Source organism: Prosopis cineraria, unplaced genomic scaffold, assembly GCF_029017545.1.
Source record: "Prosopis cineraria cultivar Desert tree isolate PC_DT_omini unplaced genomic scaffold, ASM2901754v1 PC12, whole genome shotgun sequence".
NCBI lineage: Eukaryota > Viridiplantae > Streptophyta > Magnoliopsida > Fabales > Fabaceae > Prosopis > Prosopis cineraria.
The window spans coordinates 37,419,676-37,434,015 of record NW_026555343.1 but is presented as its reverse complement, the minus strand read 5'-3'; the positions used below and the strand labels follow the sequence as shown (position 1 = coordinate 37,434,015).

The window sequence follows — 14,340 nt, the reverse complement described above, 5'->3', positions numbered from 1 at the left end:
TTAATCACTTGTTAAGATAAATTTAAAGTGTTATATTTATAACCTATGGAATGAAATGGGTGTTGGAGACATAATATGAACATTTATAGTTGTAACATAGTGATTATAGCTATTGATGACATTTCTTGTGTGATACAAAACTCTTACAAGAAAATGTGACAAATCTCGTTGGAAACATGACAAATCACGCTTGAAATGTCATGTTGTATTGCACAGGTGACAAATCAAGCATAAATAGGAAGTGATTTACGCTTGATTTGAATTACAGAAACTATTAAGTCAAAATAAGGCTTTTGGGTGACGTTTCACGCATGTATAGGAAGTGATTCATGCATTATTTGGACACTGAAGCTTTTTAAGAACATTTCACGCATGTGTGCAAGTTTCAATCACGCATGTTTTAGAGGGTGCCACTACATAGAATTTTATAAGACTATAACTTACCCAATGCAACTTCAAATTTGACAAATTATATATCCTTAAAAAGCTCTTGAAGTTTAGTTTTAAATAAAAAAAAAGTTTCCCACTAAAATTTAAAATAAATTTTGAGATATTATCAAAAGAGTGAATAAAAGTCAACTCTAAATGTTGTGCAAAATCAATATCTAAACGCTCAACTTCTAAAATTTGCATCTTTTACAATAAAATTTCATTTTGAATGAATGAACTATCATTAAAAACATGTTGGAGTCTTTTTTCAAATGAGATATGTTTTACATTAAAATGATCTGTGTAATGAGACACATGATAAGAAACATGACCAAAGGTCAAATTTAATTTTCTGTACAATTGATATTCTAAAACTTAGATTTCAAGTGTTCATGACTTTTTCAATTTAATTTTATTTTGAGTAAATAGAAAAACTTTAAAAACTTTATGGAGTTATTAATTAAAGCATTTAAAACCTTATAAGATATATATGATCAAAGATGAAAAACATAATTATAGAAAATTATATCTCACTGTTTATCTTAAGAGCTAAAATATATGGTTTGATTTAAAATATCTTGAGCTAATATTGTATAACATCCTATAAATATAAGCATCAATTACTTAAGTTAATCAAGGTAATGAGTGAATTGATGATGTGTATGGCTAGAAGGTTTTAAAGAATGTGTTTTATTGTGATTTTAGCTTAAGATGTGGGTCTGAAGTGAAATTAAGCCATTCAGGCAAGGAAATAAGAAAAAAATTTGAAGAAAATTCCTCTATGCCACATGCTGCGGCATAAGAAACCCCTGTTGTGGCACATAAAGGCAATCAGCATGAAACTGGAGCTCTTTGTGTCACGCGTCGTGGCAGAGGGCTGCGTGCGCCGTAATGCATGACCAAATATTTAAATAAGCCAATTCATGTGTGCATGTGAAAATAGAAGAGGAGAAAAGGAGAAAATGAAGAATACGAAATTGCTTTGGTAGGGCACGCACATTTGGACCATTGAGGATATTTAGAAGCTTCTCAATACTTAAGGTAAGTATAATATGCTTCCTTCCTTTCTTCTACTTTCATTTTTATGAATAGTTGAGTTAGGGTTTGAGTATTAATAGAAATTTTTGGTCCATATAAAGTATGAGTCTAAACCTATTAATTAAAATGAATATAATAAGAGTTTTTTAGAGTATTTAAACTCTGCATTAATGGTTTTGTGAGTGGTTGGTAGTTGGGAGCCATAAATATCTAAAATTTAGCATTTATGAGGTGGTTGGAAATGTTTGATACTCATTAATGATATTTTAATGACTCATTAGTGATAATGTGAATCAATGGAACTTAGTAAACCTAAATAAGTATGATGGGTGATGAGTTTATGAGGTTGATGAAACGAGGAATGTAGAGTTTAATGTGAGTAAATTCTTAAAAATGAGATAATGATGATATCCTTATAATGTGATTGTAAATCATCATTTTTGACACTATTCAAGCCTGAGAAGAAGCTTTGGGAGTGGTTATTGTGAAGGATAAATCTTTGATCACTCAAAGGTTTAAGGTAACTGGAAGAAACTTAGTTTGTATAATTGTATATTAATTAATTACTTGTTAAAATTATTAGTTTGTAAACGTGATTGACATTTTAAATTCTTGATGCAAATTTGGCATGTTTGATAATGTAATATTGTTGAAAATGATATGCATGTTCATATACATGCGAATGATGATGATAATTGAGAATATGTTCATATACATGCGAATAATAATGATGATCATTTGGGATGCATCATAAATTCGTTGCCCGTGCTGTTATATGATAGCAAAAGTTTGCTATCAAATTTTATGCAATGTTTCGCGGCGCATGACAGAGGCTAACGAGCTACAGTGCATGGGCACTTAGCCATGGTGCACGAGCCATTTCTGCACTATTTTTCACTGTTTTGAAGTTTTACACAAATGTCTTGGTATTGCATATCTAAATCAATTGAGTTCAGCATAAATACTTTTAACCTAATGATATTATATCTGTCAAGTTCAAGGTTTCCAAAATGCATCCAAATTTATATGAATGTTTTCATTTTTCTTAAACTCTTTTTGGATCATCATTCTTTTTATATTTTCTTATTTTAAGTGTGGTATGCATGCTAATGACGACTTTGATTTTTTTCTCTTCATGCTTATTCTCGTCTTTATTTTGGACAACTTTAAATGATATATCATAAATAAAATAGTTAGTCCAAGTATCAACATATATTCAAGTTATGAAAGATGATACTATGAGCACTCTTGATATAGAATCAATTTAAGATAAGAAAAAAATATGATAATATAAAATAACTTTGATATGTACAAATCTTTTTTTCAAATCTCAAGTAATAAGAAACAACATGAGTAAAAACTAAAGCTGGTAATTAAGGCCAAGCTTGATGGGCCAGCCTAAACTCACTTGAAAAAAAGTTAGAGTCAGGTTTGACATATGGGCATTTTAAGAGGATAGAATGCTTTAAGTCCAATCCAAAAAAGTCCGATCCGAATAAGTTCGACCGTTATAATTTTAAATTCTATATTTATATAGAGTTGGCAATTTTGGCCAGACCCAACTAGCCAGCTCAAATTCAGTTGAAAAAAGTTAGGGCTGGATTTGGCTAAATGGGCATTTTTAAAGGGTAACATACTTCAAGCTTGGCCAGAATTAAGTTTGACTCAAATAAACCCGGCCTGCCTGAATTATCGACTCTAAAAAAACACTTTAAAATGCTTATTTTATAGTAAATTTTAATTACTCTCTCTCTGTATATATTTATATGTTTAAGAGTGCATAGAGATTGGTCTATTTCTATTAATTTTATTTTTAGAGACGTCATTAGTCATATTTATTTTTTTGTTAATGAAACTCATTCTATAAGGAGTTCATCTTATTTTTTTGATCATCTCCCACCTAATATTGAGTCGACTCTCTTCATTCTTCTATTTGCTTGTTGTACTGTCCTATTTGCTGACTTTTTATGAATTTCAGTTTCCATTCCAAAGAAATAAAGATCACTTGCACGCCACATAAACAGCCCTGGTGAAATCCTCAAAGCCTCGCTCGTCCTTGTCCAGTGATTCACTGGCCACACCCTCAGAGCCGCATTCTCCTCCGATCCCTAACCCTAATTACTCTGATATGGAATCCATCGGTGTTCTCATGCTCTGCCCAATGATCTCCTACCTCGAGCAAGAGCTCGATAAACGCTTCAAGCTCTACCGGTACTGGAATTACCCACAAAGCGCCCAGTTCCTCAAGGAACACGCCAATTCCATTCGCGCTGTCGTCGGTAACTCCAACTATGGCGCCGATGCCGCGCTCATCGACGCCTTACCCAAGCTGGAGATCGTGTCTAGCTTCAGCGTTGGAGTCGATAAGATTGACTTGAACAAGTGTAGGGAGAAGGGGATTCGGGTTACAAATACCCCTGATGTTCTGACCGATGAAGTCGCCGACTTGACGATCGGCTTGATTCTGGCCGTGTTGAGGAGGCTCTGTGAGTGTGATCGGTACGTGAGGAGCGGGAAATGGAAGAAGGGTGACTACAAGTTGACCACTAAGGCAAGTGTAAATTTTTTTTTTGTTGACTTTTGCGTTGCTAACAATTGAAGCTGCCTTTTGTATGTTGTCAATGGTTGAGGTTAATTTTATTATTTTTAAATTTGGATGCTTTTATAAGCATCTCGAGTTGTTGTAGGTAACCCCCCTGTAGAAAAATGGTTCAATGTTGTCAACTGGTTGATGCTTATCACAGTGTGCATTTTGATGCCAGGCTTTCGAATAATTTTCTTGGGAGCTAGAGTTTGTGCTTCTAGCAGAAGTACTTTTACTCTACAGTCTACAGTGAACTTTCTTCTTTGTAAATGAGTTCCTTAACAATCAATATACTCTGTTGTGCTATTAATTCAAAAGTCGAACACCATTTTGTTATCCACTGTTGTTGCAGCATGGTTGTGTCTAGAGTTGACTTATGAAAATCCGGATAGCCTCTTGTTTTGATGAATGTATAATTTCTTAAGTTATTCTGATTTCTGAAACTTTAGGTTGGAGTAGGAGTTATTTATCTTCCCTTTCGGTTGTATTCTGAACCATATCAGTTCCTTTATCTGGATAGCATTTGGTAATTGTACAGTAGTTCATTATAATTTGAGTCCCTTGGAAAACCAAAAAAAAGGAGCAAAACGTGAATTACTTATTTGTTCGAAGAAGAAAAACTTTCTTGTTTCCTGTATAAACAGGAGCTTCTAGTCCCTATTTTTGAATCAGATGTTTTTCATCCTACTTCCATCTGTTTATTTCTGTACAAAACATCGTACTTCCCATTCAGTTTCGGCCCTGGCAGTTAACTTTTGCGTTGTCTAAGTGCTAAACCTTATATTGACTATTTGACTGTTGAGTTTCTATGCTTTAAATGGCCCCCCAAAAAAACATGAGAATCTGAGCATTTTGAATGGCTTCAGAGTTTAGACATCTACCCATTCGACAAAATGACACCGTATTGTTCATTGCCTCGTTTATTTATTCATGTATCTTAGATCTCTTATATGCTAGATTTGTCTTGTGTGATTACCGTGCATTTTTTGGGTCTCAGGCTCGTTGTATAATGTTTATTTGACGTTATCCTGTATAACACAAGTTCTTATGTTTGGTTTTGGCATTAACGAACATATTTCCGAATACATCTAAAAACTCCAATCCATATTGAGGTGGACATAGTACTATCTTTGCTCTCGCTTCTCTATCAAAGTACAGAGCTATAATAAAACTGGTCACTGGACTCAACATGTAGGTGAAGACTAAATTAAATTAAATTTGGACTTGTCATTGTTCCATTCACATCTCATATAAGGTGTTGATGAAATTTATGCCCCATTTGGTAACATGGAAGAGTTTTTGATGGAAGGAAAAGTGGAAGAGGAAGTGAGGTGGAAATGAGGTTTTCAAACATGATTGGTATGTACATGGAAGTTGGTCATTTTTTATGGAGGAAAGTGATTTTCATGAGTACGAAGGTGGAAGTGAATTCCACCAATTTTGATGGAACTGGATTCTTTGGAGAATTGAGATCCACCATACCAAACAAGTTTTTCAGTTCCAGTTCTACTTCTCCTGTCCTAATTCCATGCTACCAAATAGGGTATCAATCTTTCTTATGCAAATGTACTGTACTCTGCACATGAAAATCTCTGCCAACTGCCATATCATTTTGATTTTGATTTTGATTTTTCCACTGCAGTTCTCTGGGAAAACAGTTGGTATCATTGGTTTGGGAAGGATTGGCAAGGCAGTAGCCAAGAGAGCTGAAGGATTTAACTGTAAAATAAGCTACTACTCTAGAACAGAGAAACCAGACTCAAATTACAAGTACTATCCAAGCGTTGTAGAGTTGGCATCCAACTGTAATGTTTTGGTTGTTGCTTGCCCTCTTACAGAGGAAACCCACCATGTCATCAATCGCGAGGTTCTTAATGCCCTTGGTCCCAAGGGTGTTCTTATTAACATCGGTCGAGGTAAGCATGTTGATGAGCCAGAACTGGTCTCTGCGCTTCTTGAAGGCAGACTGGGTGGTGCTGGACTAGATGTGTTTGAAGATGAGCCTAATGTACCAGAAGAGTTGTTTGGGCTAGAAAACGTTGTGTTATTGCCTCATATTGGAAGCGCCACGGTGGAAACTCGCACAGCCATGGCTGACCTTGTCCTTGGAAATCTAGAGGCGTACTTCCAGGGCAAGCCACTTCTAACTCCATTGGTTTAATCCATGCTCATCATAGGTCTGTAGAAGAGGTTACATCCAAATAATTGTTATTCAGATCATTGTCTCTTGTATTTGATGTATCTTGGGCGAAACTAAATTCACTTTCTCTGCCTTTCTTGTATGCAATAAATTGGTGTGATGTGATTAAATCACATATCTTATCGTATCATGTTTACCTAACGGTGACAACCTCTTGCCAGGAGACAAGAATGACAATAAACTAGTGCTATCCTTGTATCATTTAAAATTTGAAAAAAAAAAAGTTGAATTACAATGTTTGAGTCACTTTTAATGTAGTTTACTATACATTATAGATCATAAGCACATTGGATGTATTTTTATTTTTCAATATCACATTCAGTTTTTTTTTTAAATTTTAGTATTAATTACTCTCTCTGATCTACTTTATTAATCATTTTTTAAAAAAGTGAAGTGGTTTACTTTATAAATTATTGGATTAACAATATATTTTATTTCAAATGAAATATCTAAATTGTTGTTAAAAAAAAATAAAAAATAATATTATATAATTTATTTATTTTTTTATAATTATGTTTGTAATTTTATGAAATTTTATTCTTTATATTTTTATTGTAATAGTATTGATAAGGTCGGTAAAAATAATTTATAAATAAAATCAGAAAGAGTATATTTTTAAATTATCTCAACATAACAATTAAAAATAAAAAAAATGAATTAAGTTTTAAAACTTAAATCTCATATCAGTTAAGTCTCTAAAATTTTTTGTCGAAGGTTAATTCATACTGTTATATAATTTTTTGAATTGTTATTTACGACTTATCTCTTAACAAAATTTTTAAAACCTAACAATCATTAAATTGAGGAAGGAAACTTAACTGTCATCAATTAAAAAATAATAAAGGTTCAGTTTTCTATTTGATTATTATAACATCCACAGGCACTCACTAACATTGTTTATTCATTTCCACTTATAATGTGATGGGCGTCTTTTGCCCTTTTTCCCCCTCCTCTGACAGTCTTCTAGATAACGTTGACTGAAAAACCAAATGCCACCCGCAAAACAAATCACATCCAGGAAATTAGGATAAGGGCGCCCTATTCATAGTGTGAGCCAGAGAAGAAAAAGGAACAAGAACAATGAAAATGATCTGCAGAAGAGAATATGTATGTAATGGGTTAAGCATTTATTTATATGTACAAATGAACACTGCAACTTCTTTTCAAACTTGAAACTTCAAAGCATTAACAGATCACAGGAAAAGTTGCTGCTCCTGCTCTCTTTCTCTCTCAGTTCTTCCTCACCACAAGTTTCAAGTTCCAAGTCCAACACCAGGGGAAAGAAAAGGCAACAAAAAGAACTGCACTTTTTTCTCAGGTAGTTCGATTTGATGAAACCCTTTTTTTACAAGGAGACACACACGAGCTTAGGTCATTTTCAGAAAGGGGAAGAAGGTGAAGAAGCTCCTTTGAAGACGAGGAAATTGAGAGTCTCAAGTGTGAAGTAAATGAAAGTCCCCTGAGAATGAGTGAAGAAACACCCAAAACTTGAACCCACCACGCACTGCCATCCACACCCAAATCTGGTATCAAACTCCTGCAACTCACAGACCAAAATACTTTCATCAACTTTTTCAGGTTTCAGAGAGAGACAACGAAACAGAGAGGAAGAAAGTTAATACCTTTTTGATATGGGCGGCGATGGATTTACAATCAACGACATCAAAGAGATCCAGAGCCTCAGAAGCAGAAGCCATGGCTTGGATCTGCATCTTTACAGGCATGTCTGTGTCCTCTATCAAGGCCTTACCTTCCAACATTTCTTCTCTCCGATATTCCTCCAGAAGGATCTCAAGCTCCAGCAATGAAGAAGACAGATGGCTTTATAAAGGACTGTGGGTTGAGTGGTTCCCTCAGCTCATATTATCATATATACCCCCAAATTCAACTGTTTTTCCTATTTCTGCCTCCTTTCTTTGTCCTGTGCACGTTGCGGAGGACGGAAAAAATAAATATCTTAATTGGATATTATCTCCAGATATAATAATAATAAAAAAGTAATAATTTAGCATGTATTCTCAAATGTTATGCAACGCATAATGACCGCATCATCAATTCTTTATATAACCCTCAGTAATTAATTGAATTAAAACTTAAAAGTGGTAGAATTCTTGTTTCAAAAACTGTATATATTAAAAAAAAAGTCATATTATTTATAAATGAGCATACATACTCAAATGTTATGCAATACATATGGACCACCTCATCAAGTCTTTATACAACTTTTAGGATTGCTATGTCTCTCTAGATATATCCGATAAAATTGGAACGATACATGAATGATTAACATGACCCATGAGTCAGAATGACACATACCAAAATTATATTATTACTCTCTAACTTTTTTATTATGAACAAATATTAAGAATAGTGATGGAATTAAGAAAAAAGAGAGAAAATATATTTGAAGATTTAGCAATTAAGGAGAAGATTTGAAGACCGAAAGGAGTGCTCTTTTTCTCGAATAAATAAAGAACATTAATTACCAAAATAAGTGGCAAGAGATTGAAAGAGCTACAGTATAGAGAGCAAGAAAACTAGAATAAATATACCTAACATGCTTGAGAAAGAAAAAATAATTATACGAGCAAAAGCATTTAGTTGTAAACTCACGTTTATGTGCCTTTTTTCGGGGCGGAGTCGAATATTGGCAAACAAATTGTTTAGTAAAAAAAAAAAAGAAAAGAAAACAGAGATGATAAAAATGAAGAAAAAAATGCTTGAACATTCATGAGGAAGACGTAAGCAAAAAGATAAAGCGAAAAGAGCAAAAGTAGGAAAAAGACATAAAAAAGAATTAATACAAACAATGATGGGAGTGAGACTCTTGAGAGATCTTCCAAGTGAGGATCTGTATCCACGTCAATTTCTTCTACCTCTTGCCTTGCCGTGTTACGTTAATTAATTAATATTAATAGTAGTATTAATTCTGAGGCTGTCTCACACTCAAGACGATGGAGTCCGTATAGGCGTCTGTCTGATTCATGTCTGATTAACTCAGAAGAATCTCATCTCATCAAAAACCAAGATTAACATATTCATATACAAAACTCCATTGCTAATACTTAATTAGTTGTTTGTTTGAGAATCACGTGGCTTGGATAGAGTAAACTAATTTCATAAGAGGAAAAGATAAGTTCCACGCCATATCCTTTATCCCACGTAATGTCTGTCACGTATGCCTATCCACCGTGACTTGTATGTGGACCACTCATCGCCCCACTTTTCATTTTGTTTTCACTCCCTTGCTGTTTTGATGCTCGTGCTAATTTTATATAAAAATATGAGAAGCCTAAACTAACAATCAGAGTGGCGCAGCGGAAGCGTGGTGGGCCCATAACCCACAGGTCCCAGGATCGAAACCTGGCTCTGATAAATAGAGAAGGCTTTCCGCTATTTATTTTTCCCCCCTTCCTATTAGGCCAAGTTTTTGGGCTTCTTTAAATTGAGTTGGAGAACAGCCATCTGTGTGTCAATGGGCTGCTCGCTAAGTTCTCTCGGCGATCTGGGTTGAGGCCCAATCCTAACCCTGAAAGACTAAATAGTAAATACATTGAATTTTGAACCCTCGTCAGCTCGGAATTTTCCCATCGACCTTATCCGAATATTTTCTTTTTTTGAATTTTCCCTGTTCTGAAATGTTTGACACTACTCACTTGAAGATTGCGTTTTACGTTTCTAGCAAGTAGCACCCTTAACTTTAGGGGAGATCCTTACAAAGTTCGTTATGGATAAGGTAGTCTCTATTTATTATTATTTTTTGACAGAAAGTAGTCATCATTTATTTATTCAGTTATTTTTTGTTCGCCAAGGTAGTCTTTATTAATAGGCAAGGAATCTAACTCAAAATTCTTCCCTATGCTCTTTTGTATAAATCATTTCTAATTAGCTCATCAAAATCAAGGCAATTAAATTGTTGATGTTATTAAAAAAAAAGAAATTTTACAATTTATCCTTATTAAATTTATTATTTTTAAAAATATTTCCTTTCATGTATAACTTGTTATCTCTAAAAATCAACGCTTTTATACCAAACTGTCTTTCTCCATACCTCAAACATGTTACTTTTTGTGAATGTAACACTAAAAAATTGTCTTTTTTAATGAAACTCTTACACCAGGTTTCATACTTCAATCAAATCTGATTGATTGTTTGACTTATAACTGTAAATACACCATAGCTTTTGAGTATTGGTGAAGTTGCTGTATCCTTTTTTTTTTTAGTGTGTATAATAATAAAAATAAACTTCGTAGTAATTAATTTTTTTTATGTAAAATTTGATTATAATTCTTCCATAAATAAAAATGAAAAGGTGGCAGGCAGGGACAAGGACAATAACACCCAGAATCTAATTGGGCATTGAGTGTCAAGTTGATGGAATAAATGAAGACGCTCAAGTCCAAGCGTTATTTTCTGTTTTGTTGTGTTCTCAATAATAAGATGCTGCGATGGAATGTTATATACTAACGTCATTATATGTTATTGCTATTTTATTTAACTAAAAAAACATCTGCCGACATGCATCCCAAAACCTACTCCATCACTGCATGCTTATAACACACACAAACGCACTACTCTTTTGTGTAAATTTTGTCATCTCAGGTTTTTGACTCAGGTTAGTTTAACTTACGGACACTTTTTTGAGAACATATTTCTCATCATGAATTTGAATTTCATATATCTTGATAAACTGGATCAATCTCTTTAATCTTCCAAGCGTAGGATGATCATACACACATACTTTGAAAAAGTGTGTTTTTTTTTTTTTTTAATTTGTTGGCACTTGGCATTCATTCATTATATGTGTTTCTTACTTTTTTGGTGCTCTCCATTCCCATTTTGCTGATAAAAAACACAGTCCACTTCACTTTCTATGGTTCTTCTATCTTCACGAACATTTTCCAAATTTTACTTATTTTAAAGATACTCTACAAGTATATGAAATTATGAATTATGAACTGAAATTTTGGTTGCCATTTTCCCTAGTACAAAAGGCATCCTCTGCAAAATCTGCTTCCTTTTAAGGATACTCTAGAAGAACCATAAGTGGAGAAAATAGGAACTGAGATTTTTAAGTGACAGACCTATTTTTCTGGGCATCCTTAAATTCTTATCAAGTCACAATCTTTCGAGGATTCCATTCATACCCATGATGGTTTCTGCAAAATCTGAATCAGACACCACAAGCTTAGCTCCATCTTCACCTTCGAGGTCTCCAAAACAACCAGTGTAATACGTACAGAGCCCTTCGAGGGACTCTCACGATGGATACAAGTCATCATCGATGCAAGCGACTCCAATATCTAACAGCCCTATGGAGTCACCTTTACACCATTCATCATTTGGACGCCATTCGAGGAATTCTTCAGCGAGCAGGTTTTCTGGTATTTTCAGATCATTTTCAGGAAGGAAAGGTAATAGTAGCAGAAGGAGGAACGACAAAGGCTGGCCCAAGTGTGATGTGATTTTAGAAGAAGGGTCTTATGATGGAGACAAGACTTTATTTAGGCGTTGCCAAGTATTTATTGCTCTCTTGAGTTTCGTGGTTCTTTTCACTGTTTTGCTTAATCATCTGGGGTGCTAGTAGGCCTTTCAAGCCAGAAATTAAAGTCAAGGTAAGCTAAGTTTGTGTTTTTTGTGAAAATTCTATCACTCTTCTTTGTTATGATAGATTTGATCATAACAGTGGAAGAGTATGAAGACATAATCAAATCTATATAAGCCCATAAAATCATTTCTATATCAAAACTCAGGGATAGAAATAGAACACGGAAGCATACCTGAATCAATTGCCATGTTTTGAGGGTGTGTTTTCTGAATTTATTACAGGTGGGAACCCTGTATATTTTCAAGAAGGGGGATTGGAGAACGTTCCTTCTAACCGACCAAACCAATGATCACAACCCCTATTTATAGAGTTAATAGGTTTGTGATATTTGTGATTTGGCCTCTAAACAAATCATAAATATCACCTTGGTCTCTACACATTTATCCCATCATAATTATGCCCTTAAGCCTTTAAATTTAAATCCAAATAGATCACTTTATTTAAACTTAATTAAATAATGGCCACACATTTTTAATATTTACATGTGTGGCCTCATATGTTGGATTTGATTTCCAACATGTTATTCTTTGAATGAAATGCGAATTGCTTGTTTCTGCTATGTTAGACTGTTTTGGAACTTAATATTTGCCTGTTCTCATAGATTATGTTGTTGACTTGTGTTTGGGATCAAATGATACAGTCATTTTTGACGGTACTGGGATGTCCAAGAATGAATTTTAGCTAACGTGAGGGGTGTCTAAAAACTGTAACTTAATAATTAATATAAAATGAAGAAAAAAATTCCCATAAAGTCATAAATTGAGTTTTAAAATTTTGAATTATGATGTGCTGGTCTTTCATGACTTTTTGTTCAATTGTTCTTCGTCATTGTTTATGAGTGGTCGCCTATTTTAAGATCTCTTTGTATAATTTCCTGTCATGTTTCAGTATATTATCAAATGCATATATAGAAAATATAAGTAGTCTAATAACATACTTTTGTAAGGAAATGCAGAACAACAGTTAAGGTGCAGCATGGATTTAAGAATGAGAAGGCTAGACATGTACAACGGCTGTATATAAGGAAAAGTTAAAAACTTGAGGGTCATGACCCTTGCCATTCCTCTCTTCCCTGCCACTGAAAGTGATGAAGAGAATATTTTAAATGGAATAGGTTGAACAACAATATTAGAATGTTGGGTTTCTAAGTCATACATTAATGCTTGTTTCAATGAACTGTTGTATCACATTGGCAATTCTAGTAATATCAAGAGTATCAAAACTAAAGCTGCTTGCCAAGTGATTAAAAAAAAAAAAAGAATTCTTACTATGTCAAGTCTTGACAAGGTGATTGTTGCAGGGCTTCACAGTAGACAATCTGTATGTGGGGGAGGGATCAGACTTCTCAGGGGTTCCAACAAAGTTGATGGCTCTGAATGGCTCATTGAGAATGAACATATATAATCCGGCCAATTTTTTTGGCATCCATGTGCACTCCAAACCCATCAACCTTGTCTTCTCTGACATCATTGTTGCTTCTGGTCAGGTAACAACTCATTCCTCTTACTTCAAGTTCTCATGACTTAAAGCTTAGTTTATTAACATACTTGGCTCAGAGTAGAAGGTCAAACACTAGTTTATCCCTAAACTTATTTTGTAAGTGGGTTGGCTCTAGGCCTTATCCTAAATCTAATATTTGAAATGTATTAACCTTTGATTAAAGCTTTTATCCAACGTCAAGTTATATAGATATGGTTGACTAAACTTAAGTGTATGTTTGTTCAAGCGTTTGCACGTGTTCCAACATATGCAATCTCCAAAGCCACTCTTTTGATAGGTTGAAAAAACATGCGTTCGTAAACATGCTATTAAATGTTCAAGTTAGATTGAATTGACTTGATTTTTGATTATATTATATCAAATTAACTAACTGAAAAGTAGAATAAAAGACATGTTCTAGTATGAGATTGGTTTAGTTTGACTTGACAAATTTGAAAACCTGACTTGGCTTGATACAAAGATAGCTTCTGGGATTTGAATGTTAAAAGACTTGCTCGAGCATTCATACATGTTTGGTATGTGCAGATGAACAAATTGTATGAGCCAAGAAAGAGTCACAAAGTAGTATCAGTGAACCTGGAAGGCAACAAGGTTCCTCTGTATGGGGCTGGTTCAACAGTAAAAGTATCCCAAACTAGTATTGAAGTTCCATTGACATTGAAATTTGAAATCCTTTCAGTGGGATATGTGGTGGGTAAATTGATAAGGGCAAAGAACCACAAGCAAATCACTTGCCCTCTTGTCCTTGATTCTTCCATATCAAAGCCCATCAAGTTTAACAAGACTTCATGCACATATATGTAAACAGGGGAAGAAGCTAAATGTGAATACAGAAAATCCCTTCCTTTGTTTTCCAGTTTCTCGTATAATTTGCTGATCATGTGAATGCAGGATTATTTGCATCATTTTTTTAAAAAAATTTAATTTCATTTTAGCTCAAGTGGGATTTATGGGGAGTGAATTGATGTTTCAGAATTTTAA

At 34.0% G+C, this 14,340-nt stretch overlaps 2 protein-coding genes and 2 pseudogenes across 2 annotated transcripts; 3 read left to right on the top strand and 1 right to left on the bottom strand.

Annotated features, from left to right (window-relative positions):
* Positions 1–3,452: 3,452 nt before the first annotated feature.
* On the top strand, positions 3,453–6,392 carry LOC129288745 (glyoxylate/hydroxypyruvate/pyruvate reductase 2KGR-like). Its single transcript, XM_054925478.1, has 2 exons — positions 3,453–4,013; positions 5,689–6,392. The coding sequence occupies exons 1-2, from the start codon at positions 3,596–3,598 to the stop codon at positions 6,210–6,212; spliced, it is 942 nt and encodes a 313-aa protein (XP_054781453.1). The 5' UTR covers positions 3,453–3,595; the 3' UTR covers positions 6,213–6,392.
* Positions 6,393–7,346: 954 nt separating this feature from the next.
* LOC129288748 (dynein light chain 1, cytoplasmic) lies at positions 7,347–8,176 on the bottom strand. Its single transcript, XM_054925480.1, has 2 exons — positions 7,874–8,176; positions 7,347–7,788 (listed from the first exon to the last, which is right to left on the bottom strand). The coding sequence occupies exons 1-2, from the start codon at positions 8,009–8,011 to the stop codon at positions 7,630–7,632; spliced, it is 297 nt and encodes a 98-aa protein (XP_054781455.1). The 5' UTR covers positions 8,012–8,176; the 3' UTR covers positions 7,347–7,629.
* Positions 8,177–8,487: 311 nt separating this feature from the next.
* Positions 8,488–8,597, top strand: LOC129289723 (U6 spliceosomal RNA; annotated as a pseudogene).
* Positions 8,598–10,959: 2,362 nt separating this feature from the next.
* On the top strand, positions 10,960–14,215 carry LOC129288746 (uncharacterized; annotated as a pseudogene).
* Positions 14,216–14,340: the final 125 nt, after the last annotated feature.

What these genes read in the sequence shown, in the direction of transcription:
- LOC129288745 (XM_054925478.1), top strand. Translation starts at nt 3,596, where the DNA reads ATGGAATCCATCGGTGTTCTCATGCTCTGCCCAATGATCTCCTACCTC. An exon ending in GGGTGACTACAAGTTGACCA is followed by an intron (nt 4,014 to 5,688) that starts CTAAGGCAAGTG and finishes TGATTTTTCCAC; the next exon opens with TGCAGTTCTCTGGGAAAACA.
- LOC129288748 (XM_054925480.1), bottom strand. Translation starts at nt 8,011, where the DNA reads ATGTTGGAAGGTAAGGCCTTGATAGAGGACACAGACATGCCTGTAAAG. An exon ending in TCGCCGCCCATATCAAAAAG is followed by an intron (nt 7,789 to 7,873) that starts GTATTAACTTTC and finishes TGTGAGTTGCAG; the next exon opens with GAGTTTGATACCAGATTTGG.